Source organism: Bos grunniens, chromosome 16 (assembly GCF_055505025.1).
Source record: "Bos grunniens cultivar Pamir isolate PY7600 chromosome 16, Bosgru_T2T1.0, whole genome shotgun sequence".
Lineage (NCBI taxonomy): Eukaryota > Metazoa > Chordata > Mammalia > Artiodactyla > Bovidae > Bos > Bos grunniens.
In genome coordinates this window covers 43,960,819-43,979,002 of record NC_141180.1, presented here as the reverse complement: position 1 = coordinate 43,979,002, position 18,184 = coordinate 43,960,819, and the positions used below count along the sequence as shown (strand labels likewise).

General features: G+C 43.1%; 1 protein-coding gene across 3 annotated transcripts in view; it reads right to left on the bottom strand.

Moving 5' to 3' along the window:
• The window catches only part of SLC19A2 (solute carrier family 19 member 2), a 33,856-nt gene that overhangs the window by 3,845 nt on the left and 11,827 nt on the right, over nucleotides 1-18,184 (bottom strand). For all 3 annotated transcript variants that reach the window (XM_086344826.1, XM_086344824.1, XM_086344825.1), the window contains exons 3-5: nucleotides 2,589-2,811; nucleotides 826-1,018; nucleotides 326-467 (exon numbers count right to left, since the gene is read on the bottom strand). In XM_086344826.1, coding sequence (XP_086200952.1) covers nucleotides 326-467; nucleotides 826-1,018; nucleotides 2,589-2,811 — 558 coding nt within the window. The remainder of the gene's footprint in view (nucleotides 1-325; nucleotides 468-825; nucleotides 1,019-2,588; nucleotides 2,812-18,184) is intronic.

Here is an 18,184-nt window from a genome sequence, read left to right as displayed (position 1 = left end):
AAAGTTTAAAAATAAAATAAAATTTAAAAAAAAAATGGAGGGAAATAATGGGTGAAGAAGCAGAAGGTCTGGGTCCAGATGGAACCAACACTACCTCTCAGCTCCACACTCAAAAACATTCTAGGGCCTCATCAAAGAGATGATGGTCTCAGCATCCTCCTGATGGAAAGGAACTAAGGGTGGGGGATAACTGAAGGAAGGAAAGAACACTTTTACTTTCGATTTTCTATCTGTCTATATTGTTTGAATTTGTTTCCCTGAAGCATGCTCCACTTCTGTTACCCTGATCAACCCATAACATCTTCACTACTGAAACAGACCTTACCTGAGTGGTAATTTCCAAGCCAAGGCCACTGGCATCTACCACAATTAGAGTGAGCAGAGTCTGCAGTGCTAGGGCAATGAAGGTATTTACACCAAACACTAAGGCATAGCGCTCCATGCTGAGGTTTGCAGCTATCTGAAAACTTAAAAAATAAAAAGAATGCATAGATAAGAATTACTTCAAGGATAGTTACATTTTTTATTTCAAATGTGAAGAGTAGCCCATACTTTTCTACTGTCAATTCCCTTCCCAACCAAGTGAAGAATATTCTTTTGCTAAATGATGTAAACCTCATGCAAATGTCTGAAAACAGCAGAAACGTGAACAAGGAAGTAAATGAAACTTGCCTAAATGCTTCCTCAAAAGAAAAACTGATAATGCACTTATGGTATAATGCTTCCTCCCATTTGCCCTTGAACCAGAAAATTTAATTTGTAAAGAAACCAAAAGTTAATCCTGTTACAGCTCTTCCTAATGCTTCTTTGAATCGTAATACATACGTTGCTATTGTGATGAGTAACATGTAGATGATTCTGAAGACAACGTAGGATGCGTAGCACACCCAAATGTTACCCACAGTGTCCATGATATACACTGCAGCAGCAATCAGGAGAGAGAAGAGAGACAGTGTCAATTCTCCCCAAGTGGACCAGGATATTTTTATGTAACCAACTGCAAACACTGCAACAGCACCTACAAAACAAAAACAGAAAAGTCATTACTCATTTTGCTGCTGCTGCTGCTAAGTCGCTTCAGTCGTGTCCAACTCTGTGCGACCCCACAGACGGCAGCCCACCAGGCTCCCCCGTCCCTGGGATTCCCCAGGCAAGAACACTGGAGTGGGTTGCCATTTCCTTCTCCAATGCATGAAAATGAAAAGTGAAAGTGAAGTTCAGTCGTATCCGACTCTTAGCGACCCCATGGACTGCAGCCCACCAGGCTCCTCCGTCCATAGGATTTTCCAGGCAAGAGTACTGGAGTGGGGTGCCACTGCCTTCCCCAACTCATTTTGCTAAACAAGTACTATTTCACTAAATGAAAATTCACCTTAGGTTATGACATTTTAAGCTCTTTAAATTTATAACCAGGGTAGTTCAAGATTATGGAGGCCCTTGAAAGTTAGGCAGAGATTTTTGGACCTGATGGAATAAATAGTATGAGGCCATGGAGAGATGAGATGAGAGACTGAATTAGGGCAGTGGATAATGAGATGGAAAAGGAGGACATAGAACCAGGGGTGCTGCTAAGGGAAAGCTACTGAAGTAGATGCAGAGGCAAGAGTCAAAAAGAACCATCCTGGCTGTAGCTTGGCAACATGGCAGGATGGTTCATCTCTCCTCCCATCTGAGGGGCAGTTTATCACGTGGTCAAATGACGATGATGAGGATAATGAGAGCTAAATGGTATGGAGTGCTTTCTAAGTGCTGGTCAGAGATAAAAGTGTTCACAGAAGTCCTTTATGATCTTCTAAGACCTATGAGGTGGATCAACAGATTAGAAAGGAATGATAGATGCTAATGGCCAAAGACAGGCTCTGAGTTCAAACCTGGACTTTACCACTGACCATCTATATGACCTTGGGCAAGTGATTAACATGTCTTTCAACAGCTTCCTTAATTGGAAAATGGGGGTAATAACTGCAACAAAGGAATTCTGTGAGGATGGTGTTAATAAACATAAAGTCTTTAGAACAGCACCTGCAACACAACATATACTAGCTACTGTTGTTAGAAAGTACTGAACAGTGCTGCTCGAAGATTCACACATGGCCAAAGCACGCAGTAAATCAGACATAAAGGAAACTTGGGTAAGAAAACAATTTACAGGATCCTTATGTTAGGTTTCCCAAAGGTTATAAAGAATTCAAGCATGATACAGGATGCTCGGGGCTGGTGCACTGGGATGACCCAGAGGGATGGTATGGGGAGGGAGGTGGGAGGGGGGGTTCAGGATGGGGAACACGTGTACACCCGTGGCAGATTCATGTCAATGTATGGCAAAACCAATACAATATTATAAAGTAATTAGCCTCCAATTAAAATAAATTTATATTAAAAAAAAAGAATTCAGGTTAGTTAGTCATAGTCCTCCCTGAACATACACTTTTGAACTGTCATCCTAAATGATAAAATTAGAGCTCAAAGTTAAACCGTTCTTTGAGGTTACTTCAAATTTGAGAGGGGAGAAAAACTCTGATCATGGTCAACTAAACTACCAGAGGACTCTCCCCACCCAACCTGCCCTACCACCCAGTACTGCTTACCCAGTAAGGTTGAAACGGCCTCCACACCGCCATTATAGATAGCAGCATGGCGGGAAGGCATCACCTGCTCCCACAGGCCCTGTGCGTAGTTCACGACTTGAAAATAGCCGCAGGTGGAGAGGGCCCACCACACAGACCAGCAGAGCAGAGGGCGAGAGGAGTAGCACACCAGGAAGTCATTCCACAGGACCTTCAGCACGAGGAGACGGTCTGGCTTGGATTCCTACCCAGAAAAAGGGAAGAAAGCAACTGGACAGAAAGCTGTGTAGACTCAATTTTCTATTCAGCAGACTTTTTTCTGTTTCCTCGGGAAAACCAACTGCTTCTTTCATATATGTTGTTGTTCAATTGCTTAGTTGTGTCCAACTCTTTGCAACCCTATGGATTACAGCATGCCAGGCTTCCCTGTCCTTCACTACCTCCCTGAGTCTGCTCAAACTCATGTCCGTATGTGTGTGTGTGTGTGTGTGTGTGTGTATGAACTTCATAGCAATTACATTTATTCCCTCTTGGGGGAAAAATATATTTTGCTTTAAATGTTCTATATACATTAGTACCTCCAGCAAATGATACGTTGTTTACAAAATGAAGGTATAAAGATGGTCAGAGACTGCACATGTCAGTCAAAGGGAGATGACATTCCACATCTTCCCACACAGAGGCAAGCAGCATTAAGAATAAACAACAATTAGTAATCCCAGTAGGCTATGTGCATGGGGTGGCAAAGAGTCAGACATGACTGAAGTGACTTAGCATCCACCAGTAAGTCACTGTTCAGGTAGAGTTCATGAATAAGAACCTATTATATTCACTGAAAGAATGGTTAAAACAGAAGTCTTAGGAAAAAATAAACCAAAATATTAGCAGCAGTTCTCTCTGGGTGAGGGGTTAATCAATGATTTTAATTTTCTCCTTTATGTTTTTTTTCCCCAGTATGTACAGGAAATGTTACTATAATAATGAGGTAACAAAGCTATTATGCATGTAACTGAGTCAATCAAAACATGACTGAGCTATGTTCCATTATCCCTGGACTCTGTCAAGAAGTCAATGTGAGAGTCCAGACACCATATTCAAATATGCAATACAGTATTACTAACTACAGTCACCATGTTGTACATTATCCCCACAACTTATTTATTACTAGAACTCAGTACCTTTCGACTCCTCTTTACCCATTTCGTTTTTTTCCATACAAACTTCTGGGCCAACTCCAATCATATCAAAGGTCAATCTATCAAAAGTTCCCATTAAGTTTGGAACCTTGCTCAGAACATAGGAAATTTTGCAGCTAACACAGGAAGGCAAAATGAGAGAATCCAGAGACCAAGAGGAAGCTACCTATGAAGCAGCATTCAAGAGGAAGGATGTATGACAGAGGCATGTTACAGACTATTTACATGGGTGGCAGCAGCATGGTTCAACCCGCTAGCTGGCCGGCAGCCATGTCTTGCACACGCTGCTGCTGCTGCTCAGTCTCGTCAGTTGTGTCAACCTCTCTGCAACCCTAGGTACTGTAGCCTGCCAGGCTCCCCTGCCCATGGGATTTTCTCAGCAAGAATACTGGAACAGGCATGAGGGTTGTCATCCTCTAGGGGGCCTTCCTGACCCAGGAATAGAACCCGCATCTCCTGTGTCTCCTGCATTATAGGCGGATCCTTTACCAGAGCCACCAGGGAAGCCAGTCTTGAACATGAAACTTCCTTTATTTTAAAAAATTCAGGTATAACTGACCTTTGATATTGTATTAGTTTTGGGTGTATAACAAAATGATTCTGTATTTATACACATTGTGAAATGATCACAATAAGTATAGTCAACATCTATCACCATATATAGCTGTAATTTTTTTCTTGTGATGAGAATTTTGAGATCTAGCAACTTTCAAATAAACAATACAGTATTACTTACTATAATCACCATGCTGTACCTACATCCTCACAACTTAGTCACAACTGGGACTTAGAACACTTTGACCCCCCTTTCTTTACCCATTTGTTTATATCCCCTAGCCCCTGCCTCTGGCGACCACCAATCTATTCTCTGTATTTATGAGCTTGAGGTTTTTTTGTTTTGTTTTTCGTTTCCAAATATAAATGAGATCATATGGTATTGGGTTGGCCAAAGGTTTGTTCAGATTTTTTCCATACAAACTTTTTGCCCAACCCAATATTTTTGTGAGTCTTACTTCACTTAGCATCCATCCAAGTCCATCCACGTTGTTGCAAATAGCAAGACCTCATTTGTTTTTCTGTGGCTGTATAATGTTCCCATGTGTATATATATGTGCTGCTGCTGCTAAGTCGCTTCAGTCGTGTCTGACTCTGTGAGACCCCTGAGACCACAGCCCACCAGGCTCCCCCGTCCCTGGGATTCTCCAGGCAAGAACACTGGAGTGGGTTGCCATTTCCTTCTCCAATGCATGAAAGTGAAAAGTGAAAGTGAAGTCGCTCAGTCGTGTCCGACTCTTCTCGACCCCATGGACTGCAGCCTACCAGGCTCCTTGGTCCATGGGATTTTCCAGGCAAGAGTACTGGAGTGGGGTGCCATTGCCTTCTCCATATATATGTGAGTATATCACATTTTCTTTACCCATTCATCCACTGTTGGACACTTAGGTTGTATTCACATCTTGGCTATTATAAATAGTGCTGCAATGAACTGGTAGGTGTATCTTTTTGAGTTAGTGTTTCCATTTTCTTTGGGTATGTAGTCAGGAGTAGAACTGTTGGATCTTGTGGTGGCTCGAGTTTTTAATTTTTTGAGGAACTTCCACACAGTTTTTCATAGTGACAGCACCAATTTACATTTCTACCAACAGTGCAAAAAGGATTCCTTTTCTCCATACCCACACATTTCTTATTTTTTTTGAAAATAGCCATCCTAACAGGTGTGAGGTGATAGCTCCTTGTGGTTTTGCTTTGCATTCCCCTGATTAGTGATTTAAGCATTTTTTACATGTACCTGCTGACCATCCAAACATCTTTGGAAAAATGTCTATTCAGATCTTCTGCTCATTTTTAAATTGGATTCTTTTTTTTTTTTTTTTTTTGCTCGAGTTGTATGAGTTCCTTATATATTTTGGATATGAACCACTTATCAAACATGATTTGCAGATATTTTCTCCCATTCAATAGTTTGTCATTTGGTTGATGTTTTTCTTTGGCATGCAGAAGCTTTTAGTTTGATGCTGTCCCACTTATTTTTTTTGCTTTTGTTATCAAATTAAAAAAAAAATTCATTGCCAAGACAGATATCAAGTTTACCACCTATGTTTTCTTCTAAGCATTTTTATGGTTTCAGGTTTTATATTCAACTCTAAGCCATTTTATGTTAATTTCTGTGTAGCCCCTTCTCTTTAAACAGAACCTTTTAATAGTTAAGTGTTTACAATATCAAGTTAAATAATTACTCTTTTCTTAGCTCAGTTGTATATGCAAAAGGAAATTTGTCTATAATCAAACAAGGATGGAAATTTTTGAGAATAAGTCTTCTGTTAAGTGCTTTTGAAGGACATAATTCTAACTCTTGCTATCAACAGTGAACAATTTTTTTTTTATGATGAAAGGAAGACTATCACTATTTCCTCAGCTATTGATATTTCACTATCCAAAACAGTAAAAATGTATACAATGAGGGACAGATAAAAGTACACCTGGTTTCAAGGGAAAGGAACCAAATACATATCATGGAAGAATGTTTGAGACAGACTTTGGGAGACACAGAATACAGCAATACTGATGAACAACATGCAAAGGAAACAAGAACAAAAGGACAGAAGGCACTTTTGAGGTGTGTTTATGAAGCAGCAATGACAGAGTTCTCTTCCAACAGAAAAGGCTTCTGGGACACACTTTCCTGCTCTGGCCTGCTGTGCACTTATCTTATCCTAGGAATATTCATTCTTGCCTCAGTCTGGTATCTCACAGAGCCCTAGTTCATAAGCCTGAAAGTGAAGCATTGGAAACCTGTTAAGAGTTGGTGCAGAGATCTGCCTTTGGCTACTCTTTTTCAGGAGGGATGACACCTATCTGAGTTTCAAGGGATTTAAGAGGAAAAGGGAGAGGATACGGCGGCCAGGAGGAGCTACTCCACGTCCGAGGTCAGGGGCGGCAGCCGAGAGGAGCTACCCCGTGTCCAAGGTCAGGGATGGCGGCTGAGAGTGCCGGACTGTGACAGCGCAGGAGCAGCCGAGAGGAGCCACCCCACGTCCGAGGTCCGGGGCAGCGGCCAGGAGAGCTACCCCACGCCCGAGGCCAGGGGCGGCGGCTGAGACAAGCAACCCCACGTCCGAGGAGCGGTGGCTGCACGGGCGCAGGAGGGCCTAGAGGAGCTATTCCACATTCAAGGTCAGAAGGGGCGGTGATGAGCAGATACCCCTTGTCCAAGGTAAGAAGCAGTGGCTGCACTTTGCTGGAGCAGCTGTGAAGAGATACCCCACGTCCAAGGTAGGAGAAACCCAAGTAAGACAGTAGGTGTTGCAAGAGAGCATCAGAGGGCAGACACACTGAAACCATACTCACAGAAAACTAGTCAATCTAATCACACTAGGACCACAGCCTAGTCTAACTGAATGAAACTAAGCCATGCCCATGGGGCCACCAAAGACGGGTGGGTCATGGTGGAGAGATGTGACAGAATGTGGTCCACTGGAGAAGGGAATGGCAAACCACTTCAGTATTCTTGCCTTGAGAACCCCATGAACAGTATGAAAAGGCAAAATGATAGGATACTGAAAGAGGAACTCCCCAGGTCAGTAGGGGCCCAATATGCTACTGGAGATCAGTGGAGAAATAACTCCAGAAAGAATGAAGGGATGGAGCCAAAGCAAAAACAATACCCAACTGTGGATGTGACTGGTGATAGAAGCAAGGTCTGATGCTGTATAAAGCATTATTGCATAGGAACCTGGAATGTCAGGTCCATGAATCAAGGCAAATTGGAAGTGGTCACACAGGAGATGGCAAGAGTGAACGTCGACATTCTAGGAATCAGCGAACTCAAATGGACTGGAATGGGTGAATTTAACTCAGATGCCCATTATATCTACTACTGTGGGCAGGAATCCCTTAGAAGAAATGGAGTAGCCATCATGGTCAACAAAAGAGTCCAAAATGCAGTACTTGGATGCAATCTCAAAAACGACAGAATGATCTCTGTTCGATTCCAAGGCAAACCATTCAATATCACAGTAATCCAAGTCTATGCCCCAACCAGTAACGCTGAAGATGCTGAAGTTGAACGGTTCTATGAAGACCTACAAGACCTTTTAGAACTAACACCCAAAAAAGATGTCCTTTTCATTATAGGGGACTGGAATGCAAAAGTAGGAAGTTAAGAAACACCTGGAGTAACAGGCAAATTTGGCCTTGGAATACGGAATGAAGCAGGGCAAAGACTAATAGAGTTTTGCCAAGAGAACCCACTGGTCATAGCAAACACCCTCTTCCAACAACACAAGAGAAGACTCTACACACGGACATCACGAAATCAGATTGATTATGTTCTTTGCAGCCAAAGATGGAGAAGCTCTACACAATCAACAAAAACAAGACCAGGAGCTGACTGTGGCTCAGATCATGAACTCCTTATTACCAAATTCAGACTTAAATTGAAGAAAGTAGGGAAAACAACTAGACCATTCAGGTATGACCTAAATCAAATCCCTTATGATTATACAGTGGAAGTGAGAAATAGATTTAAGGGCCTAGATCTGATAGATAGAGTGCCTGATGAACTATGGAAGGAGGTTCATGACATTGTACAGGAGACAGGGATCAAGACCATCCCCATGGAAAAGAAATGCAGAAAAGCAAAATGGCTGTCTGGGGAGGCCTTACAAATAGCTGTGAAAAGAAGAGAAGTGAAAAGCAAAGGAGAAAAGGAAAAATATAAGCATCTGAATGCAGAGTTCCAAAGAATAGCAAGAAGAGATAAGAAAGCCTTCTTCAGAGATCAATGCAAAGAAATAGAGGAAAACAACAGAATGGGAAAGACTAGAGATCTCTTCAAGAAAATTAGAGATACCAAGGGAACATTTCATGCAAAGATGGGCTCGATAAAGGACAGAAATGGTATGGACCTAACAGAAGCAGAAGATATTAAGAAGAGGTGGCAGGAATACACAGAAGAACTGTACAAAAAAGATCTTCACGACCCAGATAATCACAATGGTGTGATCACTCACCTAGAGCCAGACATCCTGGAATGTGAAGTCCAGTGGGCCTTAGAAAGCATCACTACGAACAAAGCTAGTGGAGGTGATGCAATTTCAGTTGAGCTATTTCAAATCCTGAAAGATGATGCTGTGAAAGTGCTGCACTCAATATGCCAGCAAATTTGGAAAACTCAGCAGTGGCCACAGAACTGGAAAAAGTCAGTTTTCATTCCAATTTCAAAGAAAGGCAATGCCAAAGAATGCTCACCCTACCACACAATTGCACTCATCTCACACGCTAGTAAAGTGATGCTCAAAATTCTCCAAGCCAGGCTTCAGCAATATGTGAACCATGAACTTCCAGATGTTCAAGCTAGTTTTAGAAAAGGCAGAGGAACCAGAGATCAAATTGACAACATCCGCTGGATCATGAAAAAGCAAGAGAGTTCCAGAAAAACATCTATTTCTGCTTTACTGACTATGCCAAAGCCTTTGACTGTGTGGATCACAATAAACTGTGGAAAATTCTGAAAGAGATGGGAATACCAGACCACCTGACCTGCCTCTTGAGAAACCTATATGCAGGTCAGGAAGCAACAGTTTGAACTGGACATGGAACAACAGACTGGTTCCAAATAGGAAAAGGAGTACGTCAAGGTTGTATACTGTCACCCTGCTTATTTAACTTATATGCAAAGTACATCATGAGAAACGCTGGGCTGGAAGAAGCACAAGCTGGAATTAAGATTGCCAGAAGAAATATCAATAACCTCAGATATGCAGATGACACACCCTTATGGCAGAAAGTGAAGAGGAACTCAAAAGCCTCTTGATGAAAGTGAAAGTGGAGAGTGAAAAAGTTGGCTTAAAGCTCAACATTCAGAAAACGAAGATCATGGCATCTGGTCCCATCACTTCATGGGAAATAGATGGGGAAACAGTGGAAACAGTGTCAGACTTTATTCTTCTGGGCTCCAAAATCACTGCAGATGATGACTGCAGCCATGAAATTAAAAGACGCTTCCTCCTTGGAAGAAAAGTTATGACCAACCTAGATAGCATATTCAAAAGCAGAGACATTACTTTGTCAACAAAGGTCCATCTAGTCAAGACTATGGTTTTTCCAGTGGTCATGTATGGATGTGAGAGTTGGACTGTGAAGAAAGCTGAGCGCCAAAGAATTGATGCTTTTGAACTGTGGTGTTGGAGAAGACTCTTGAGAGTCTTGTATGTTACTTATTGCTTCTCCCTTGCTGATTTTAATATTCTTTCTTTGTGTTTAGTCTTTGTTAGTTTGATTAATATGTGTCCTGGTGTGTTTTTCCTTGGGTTTATCCTGTTTGGAACTCTGTGCCTCTTGGACTTGATTGACTATTTCCTTTTCCGTGTGGGGAAATTTTCAACTATAGACCTTCAAAAATTTTCTCATACCCTTTCTTTTTCTCTTCTTCTTCTGGAACCCCATAATTCGAATGTTGGTGCATTTGATATTGTCCCAGAGGTCTCTCAGACTATCCTCAGTTCTTTTCATTCTTTTTACTTTATTCTGCTCTTCAGAAGTTATTTCCACCATTTTATATTCCAGCTCACTGATTCATTTTTCTGCTTCAGATATTCTGCTATTGATGCCTTCTAGGGTATTTTTAATTTGAATAATTGTGCTGTTTGTCTCTGTATGTATATTCTTTAATTCCTCTAGGTCTTTGTTAATTCATTCTTGCATTTTCTCCATTCTGTTTTCTACATTTTTGATCTTTACCATCACTATGGGCTTCCCTGATAGCTCAGTTGGTAAAGAATCCACCTGCAATGCAGGAGGCTGCTGCTAAGTCGCTTCAGTTGTGTCTGACTCTGTGCGACCCCATGGACTGCAGCCTACCAGGCTCCTCCGTCCATGGCATTTTCTAGGCAAAAGTACTGGAGTGGGGTGCCATTGCCTTCTCCAGTTCAATTCCTGGATCGAGATGATCCACTGGAGAAGAGATAGGCTACCCACTTCAGTATTCTTGGGCTCCCCTTGTGGCTAAGCTGGTAAAGAATCTGCCTGCAATGTAGGAGACCTGGCTTCAATCCGTGGGTTGGGAAGATCCATTGGAAAAGGGAATGGCTACCCACTCCAGTATTCTGGCCTGGAGAATTCCACGGACTATAGAGTCTATGGGGTCCATGGGGTCACAAAGAGTCAGACATGACTGACTGACTTTCACATTCACTATCACTATTCTGAATTCTTTTTCAGGTAGTTTGCCTATTTCCTCTTCATTTATTTGGATTTCTGTGTTTCTAGTTTGTTCCTTCATTTGTGCAATATTTCTCTGCCTTCTCGTTTTTTATTTAAATGTATTGTGTTTAAGGTCTCCTTTTCCCAGGATTCGAGGTTGAATTCTTTCTTCCTTTTGGTTTCTGCCCTCCTAAGTTTGGCCCAGTGGTTTGTGTAAGCTTCGTATAGGATGAGATTTGTGCTGAGTTTTTTGTTGTTGTTGTTTTGTTTTTCCTCTGATGGGCAAGGCTGAGTGAGGTGGTAATCCTGTCTGCTGATGGTTCAGTTTGTACTTTTGTTTTGTTTGTTATTTGGATGAGGTGTCCTGCACAGGGTGCTACTGGTGGTTGGGTGATGCCAGGTCTTATATTCTGGTGGTTTCCTCTGTGTGAGTTCTCACTATTTGATACCCTCTAGGGTTAGTTCTCCAATACTCTTGCCTGGAAAATCCCATGGATGGAGGAGGCTGGTGTGCTGCAGTCCATGGGGTCGCTGAGAGTCAGACACGACTGAAGCGACTTAGCAGCAGCAGCAGCAGCAGGGTTAGTACTCTGGTAGTCTAGGTTCTTGGAGTCAGTGCCCCCACTCCAAAGGCTCAGGGCTTGATCTCTGGTCAGGAACAAAGATTCCACAACTGGTTTGTTATGGCATTAAATGAGATTAAAACAAATACCTCAAAGCAAGAAACCAAAGATTAACCCCAGACAAATGGCATTTACAAAATCAGAGGTGACGGCCAAGAGGAGCTACCCTGCGACCGAGGTCAGGGGCGGCAGCCGGGAGGACCAACCCCATGTCCAAGGAGCAGTGGCTGTGTGGGCGAAGGAGGGCCTAAAGGCGCTATCCCACGTTCAAGGTCAGGAAGGGCGGAGGTGAGGAGATAGTCCTCGTCCAAGGTAAGGAGCAGCGGCTGCACTTAGCTGGAGCAGCTGTGAAGAGATACCCAACGTCCAAGGTAAGAGAAACCCAAAGAACACAGTAGGTGTTGCAAGAGAGCATCACAGGGCAGACACAGTGAAACCATACTCACAGAAAACTAGTCAATCTAATCACACTAGGACCACAGCCTAGTCTAACTGAATGAAACTAAGCCATGCCCGTGGGGCAACCCAAGACATGCGGGTCATGGTGGAGAGATCTGACAGAATGTGGTCCACTGGAGAAGGGAATGGCAAACCACTTCAGTATTCTTGCCTTGAGAACCCCATGAACAGTATGAAAAGGCAAAATGATAGGATACAGAAAAAGGAACTCCCCAGGTCGGTAGGTGCCCAATATGCTACTGGAGATCAGTGGAGAAATAACTCCAGAAAGAATGAAGGGATGGAGCCAAAGCAAAAACAATACCCAGTTGTGGATGTGACTGGTGATAGAAGCAAGGTCTGATGCTGTAAAGAGCAATATTGCATAGGAACCTGGAATGTCAGGTCCATGAATCAAGGCAAATTGGAAGTGGTCACACAGGAGATGGCAAGAGTGAACGTCGACATTCTAGGAATCAGCAAACTAAAATGGACTGGAATGGGTGAATTTAACTCAGATGCCCATTATATCTACTACTGTGGGCAGGAATCCCTTAGAAGAAATGGAGTAGCCATCATGGTCAACAAAAGAGTCTGAAATGCAGTACTTGGATGCAATCTCAAAAACGACAGAATGATCTCTGTTCGATTCCAAGGCAAACCATTCAATATCACAGTAATCCAAGTCTATGCCCCAACCAGTAACGCTGAAGATGCTGAAGTTGAATGGTTCTCTGAAGACCTACAAGACCTTTTAGAACTAACACCCAAAAAAGTTGTCCTTTTCATTATAGGGGACTGGAATGCAAAAGTAGGAAGTCAAGAAACACCTGGAGTAACAAGCAAATTTGGCCTTGGAATACGGAATGAAGCAGGGCAAAGACTAATAGAGTTTTGCTAAGAAAATGCACTGGTCATAACAAACACCCTCTTCCAACAACACAAGAGAAGACTCTACACACGGACATCACCAGATGGTCAACACCGAAATCAGATTGATTATGTTCTTTGCAGCCAAAGATGGAGAAGCTCTACACAGTCAACAAAAACAAGACCAGGAGCTGACTGTGGCTCAGATCATGAACTCCTTATTACCAAATTCAGACTTAAATTAAAGAAAGTAGGGAAAATCACTAGACCATTCAGGTATGACCTAAATCAAATCCCTTATGATTATACAGTGGAAGTGAGAAATAGATTTAAGGGCCTAGATCTGATAGATAGAGTACCTGATGAACTATGGAAGGAGGTTCATGACATTGTACAGGAGACAGGGATCAAGACCATCCCCATGGAAAAGAAATGCAAAAAAGCAAAATGGCAGTCTGGGGAGGCCTTACAAATAGCTGTGCAAAGAAGAGAAGGAAAAGCAAAGGAGAAAAGGAAAAATATAAGCATCTGAATGCAGAGTTCCAAAGAATAGCAAGAAGAGATAAGAAAGCCTTCCTCAGCGACCAATGCAAATAGAGGAAAACAGAATGGGAAAGACTAGAGATCTCTTCAAGAAAATTAGAGATACCAAGGGAACATTTCATGCAAAGATGGGCTTAGTAAAGGACAGAAATGGTATGGACCTAACAGAAGCAGAAGATATTAAGAAGAGGTGGCAAGAATATACAGAAGAACTGTACAAAAAAGATCTTCACGACCCAGATAATCACAATGGTGTGATCACTCACCTAGAGCCAGACATCCTGGAATGTGAAGTCCAGTGGGCCTTAGAAAGCATCACTACGAACAAAGCTAGTGGAGGTGATGGAATTCCAGTTGAGCTATTTTAAATCCTGAAAGATGAGGCTGTGAAAGTGCTGCACTCAATATGCCAGCAAATTTGGAAAACTCAGCAGTGGGCACAGAACTAGAAAAGGTCAGTTTTCATTCCAATCCCAAAGAAAGGCAATGCCAAAGAATGCTCACACTACCACACGATTGCACTCATCTCACACGCTAGTAAAGTAATGCTCAAAATTCTCCAAGCCAGGCTTCAGCAATACGTGAACCGTGAACTTCCAGATGTTCAAGCTGGTTTTAGAAAGGGCAGAGGAACCAGAGATCAAATTGCCAACATCCGCTGGATCATGGAAAAAGCAAGAGAGTTCCAGAAAAACATCTATTTCTGCTTTATTGACTATGCCAAAGCCTTTGACTGTGTGGATCACAATAAACTGTGGAAAATTCTGAAAGAGATGGGAATACCAGACCACCTGATCTGCCTCTTGAGAAATCTATGGTTTTATTTCCACCTCTGCATGTGGGAAGTCCACTGGGGTTTGCTCCTGAGGCTGCCCTGGACGACTTGGGTCTGCCCCAGTGAGGGCCAGATGTGGAGGTGGTGCAGCTCCTTGGGTCACAGGGGTTCTGGCAGCACCAGGTACTCAGGGGAGTTGGTGGCTATGGCAGCAGAAAATATAGTGCTCTAGAAGGGTATGGCAACCAGTATTGGTCAACACACTCCAGTATTCTTGGCTGAAGAACCCCCCTGACAGAGAAGCCTGGCAGGCCACAGTACACAGGGTTGCAAAGAACTGGACACGACTGAAGCAACCCGGCAGGCACAGACGCCAGACCTTTTTTGCCTGTAGCAGCTCTGCCCCAGTGAGGGTTGAGTGTGAAGGTGGCACAATTGCTTGGGTTGCGGGGACCTTGCGCGGCGCCAAGTGCAGGGATACGGACTGCCTCAGCCATAGGAGTTAGGGCCCTACCAGAGTCTTTTTTCAAGCCTCTGGTAGCTGGCGATCAGGAGGCCTCTTTGGCAAGTCTTTCTCCATAGCTCCACCTGTTCAGCCCTCTAGGGCTCCTCTGCCTGTGTTTGGTGTGTCAGGCACATAGTGGGACCCCCCGTGGCTGGGGTCCTACTCTGTACATTGGCGCATCAGTCATTTAAAGCAGCACCCTGGGTGGGGTCCTGCTCTGTAGTTCAGTGTGTCAGGCATTTGATGGGCCAAGCTCTCTATTGTTTCAGCTGCAGATGCTGGCATGTGGAGAGAAAGAGGCTATGGTGATGGCTCCACCCCTACGCATGACTCAGCAGTACTACCTTGATTCCATGGCTGCCTGACTTTCCTTCACAGACATTTCCCACCACAATCTCCTTCGCATCTCCTTGGTCTGTCTCTCCACAGTCAACAGCAGCCCTCGCCCTGGGATTGCTCCACAATCCCTAAGCTCCAGCTCCTATCTGCTGTGCCTCCTAGGGTACCTGCATCCCTGCCAGGGGTATGTATGGCTGTGGCAAGGCCTGTCTGATTCTCATTCCATATGTGTGTGTGTGTGTGTGTTAGTTGCTCAGTCGTGTCCGACTCTTTGCGACTCCATGGACTATAGCCCGCCAGGCTCCTCTGCCCATGGAATTTTACAGGCAAGGATACTTGAGTGGGTTGCTATCTTCTTCTCCAGGGGATCTTCCCAACCAGGGATTGAACCCGGGTCTCCTGCACTGCAAGCAGATGCTTTACCATCTGAGCTACTAGGGAAGTCCTCACTCCATTTAGGCTGCCACAGATCAGCTGTTTCACTCTCGACCTTAAATGTTTCACCTCTGACTCAGACAACTGCCCCTTTGTGGGGATAGGACCCCTGCTTCAGTGCCCCCACCCACTGAGGGCAGGTCCAGTCCTACTAACACTCCTGCTTTTCTACCCTAGTTCCTTCATCCTACTAAGTTCTGTGTGGTTTTATATACTCTTTTCCGTGGGTCAGGTCCTTCTGTCCACTCTCAGCTGGTGGTCTGCATGCGCTTTTGTGTCTAAGGGTGTATTCCTGATGTATCCATGGAGAGAGATGTACTCTGTGTCCACCCTACTTCTCTGCCATCTTGTCTCTCTGACACGTTTATCACAGAGTTTTAGTAACAGTAATTTTAATAAGAATGAGATAATGAATCTGAGGTTTGGGGCACAGTATCTGGTACCCACATCAAAATATATGGGAGCTAAGATGATCAATCAGCAGCATACCTGTCTACACTCAGATGAGAAAAATTCCCAAATCTTAGGTTTTTTTTTTTTAACTGTAAAATGGAAATTAATGCTTACTTCAACAGGTTATTGCCTAGATAAGTATTATTCACTATGTAACAAGTGCTCAGTAAATGTTGGTTTCCTTTATCTTCTGTTTATCATGACTCACTAATGCAATCAACAAATAGTCCCTCAGTCAGTCAGTCCAGTCGCTCAGTCGTGTCCGACTCTTTGTGACCCCATGAACCGCAGCATTCCCTGTCCATCACAACTCCCAGAGTCCACCCAAACTCATGTCCATTGAGTTGGTGATGCCATCCAACCATCTTATCCTCTGTCATCCCCTTCTCCTCCTACCCTCAATCTTTCCCAGCATCAGAGTCTTTTCCAATGAGTCAGCTCTTCGCATCAGGTGCCAAAGTATTCGAGTTTCAGCTTCAACATCAGTCCTTCCAATGAACACCCAGGACTGATCTCCTTCAGAATGGACTGGTTGGATCTCCTTGCAGTCCAAGGGACTCTCAAGAGTCTTCTCCAACACCACAGTTCAAAAGCATCAATTCTTTGGCGCTCAGCTTTCTTTATAGTCCAACTCTCACATCCATACATGACTACAGGAAAAACCATAGCTTTGACTAGACAGACCTTTGTGGACAAAGTAACATCTCTGCTTTTTAATATACTGTCTAGGTTGGTCATAACTTTCCTTCCAAGGAGTTAAATGTCTTTTAATGTCATGGCTGAAATCACCAACTGTGGTGATTTTGGAGCCCAAAAAAATAAAGTCAGCTGAGTGCCCACAATCTGTCTGGCAATGTTCTAGACACTAGTGACATAACAGGAAAGTTCCTGAAATTTACACTGGAGTAAGGGAGATAGATGATAAATATACACATACAAGAGACCGTACGGTAGGAATACTATAGAAAGACAGTAAACAGGGAATGGGCTAGCGAGCGACTTTGGTATGGAAAAGTAATGATTGCTAAGAATGTTAAATGGCTTTTTAAAAGCGGATGTCTGAGTTGAGACCTGAGTGACATAAAAGAACCAGCCACGAAAATCAGAGTGAAAAGCAGTCCTGACTGAGAGAACCTCCTGAATGAAATTCTGAGGTGAGAAAAGCTTGATGTGTTTCAGCCCAATTAAGAGATAAGGTCAGAGGGGTTGGCAATGAGCCAAACTGTATGAGGTCTTATAGGCCATGATGAGAACTTTGGATTTTCTTCTACATACAATAGAAAAATGTGGACGAAGATAATTAGGGTTTAATACCTAAACTATGAAGATTTAAGACAAGGGCTGACGATTGCAATTAAATTACTTCTATGGTATTAATTATGTCTCCCTACATATATGGGCTGGACAAAAAGACGTTGTTCATGGTATGCGTGGGAAGCAGAAGAAAAATGACAGAGTACCTTCACGTCAACCAGCTCACAAAACACAGGATTCTAGAGTCACAGAAAGCTTCATGAGCATCTGGCTTAACATTCTCTACATTTAGGGACAGCCTAATTCAGTTAAAGAAAAATAATTTGTGAATTAGCTCAAAATTCTCCAAGCCAGGCTTCAGCAATACGTGAACCGTGAACTTCCTGATGTTCAAGCTGGTTTTAGAAAGGGCAGAGGAACCAGAGATCAAATTGCCAACATCCGCTGGATCATGGAAAAAGCAAGAGAGTTCCAGAAAAACATCTATTTCTGCTTTATTGACATGCCAAAGCCTTTGACTGTGTGGATCACAATAAACTGTGGAAAATTCTGAAAGAGACGGGAATACCAGACCACCTGATCTGCCTCTTGAGAAACCTGTATGCAGGTCAGGAAGCAACAGTTAGAACTGGACATGGAACAACAGACTGGTTCCAAATAGGAAAAGGAGTACGTCAAGGTTATATACGTCAATATATTGTTATATACGTCAATATATTGACGTCAATATACGTCAAGGTATATTGTTACCCTGCTTATTTAACTTATATGCAGAGTACATCATGAGAAACGCTGGACTGGAAGAAACACAAGCTGGAATCAAGATTGCCGGGAGAAATATCAATAACCTCAGAGATGCAGATGACACCACCCTTATGGCAGAAAGTGAAGAGGAACTCAAAAGCCTCTTGATGAAAGTCAAAGTGGAGAGTGAAAAAGTTGGCTTAAAGCTCAACATTCAGAAAATGAAGATCGTGGCATCC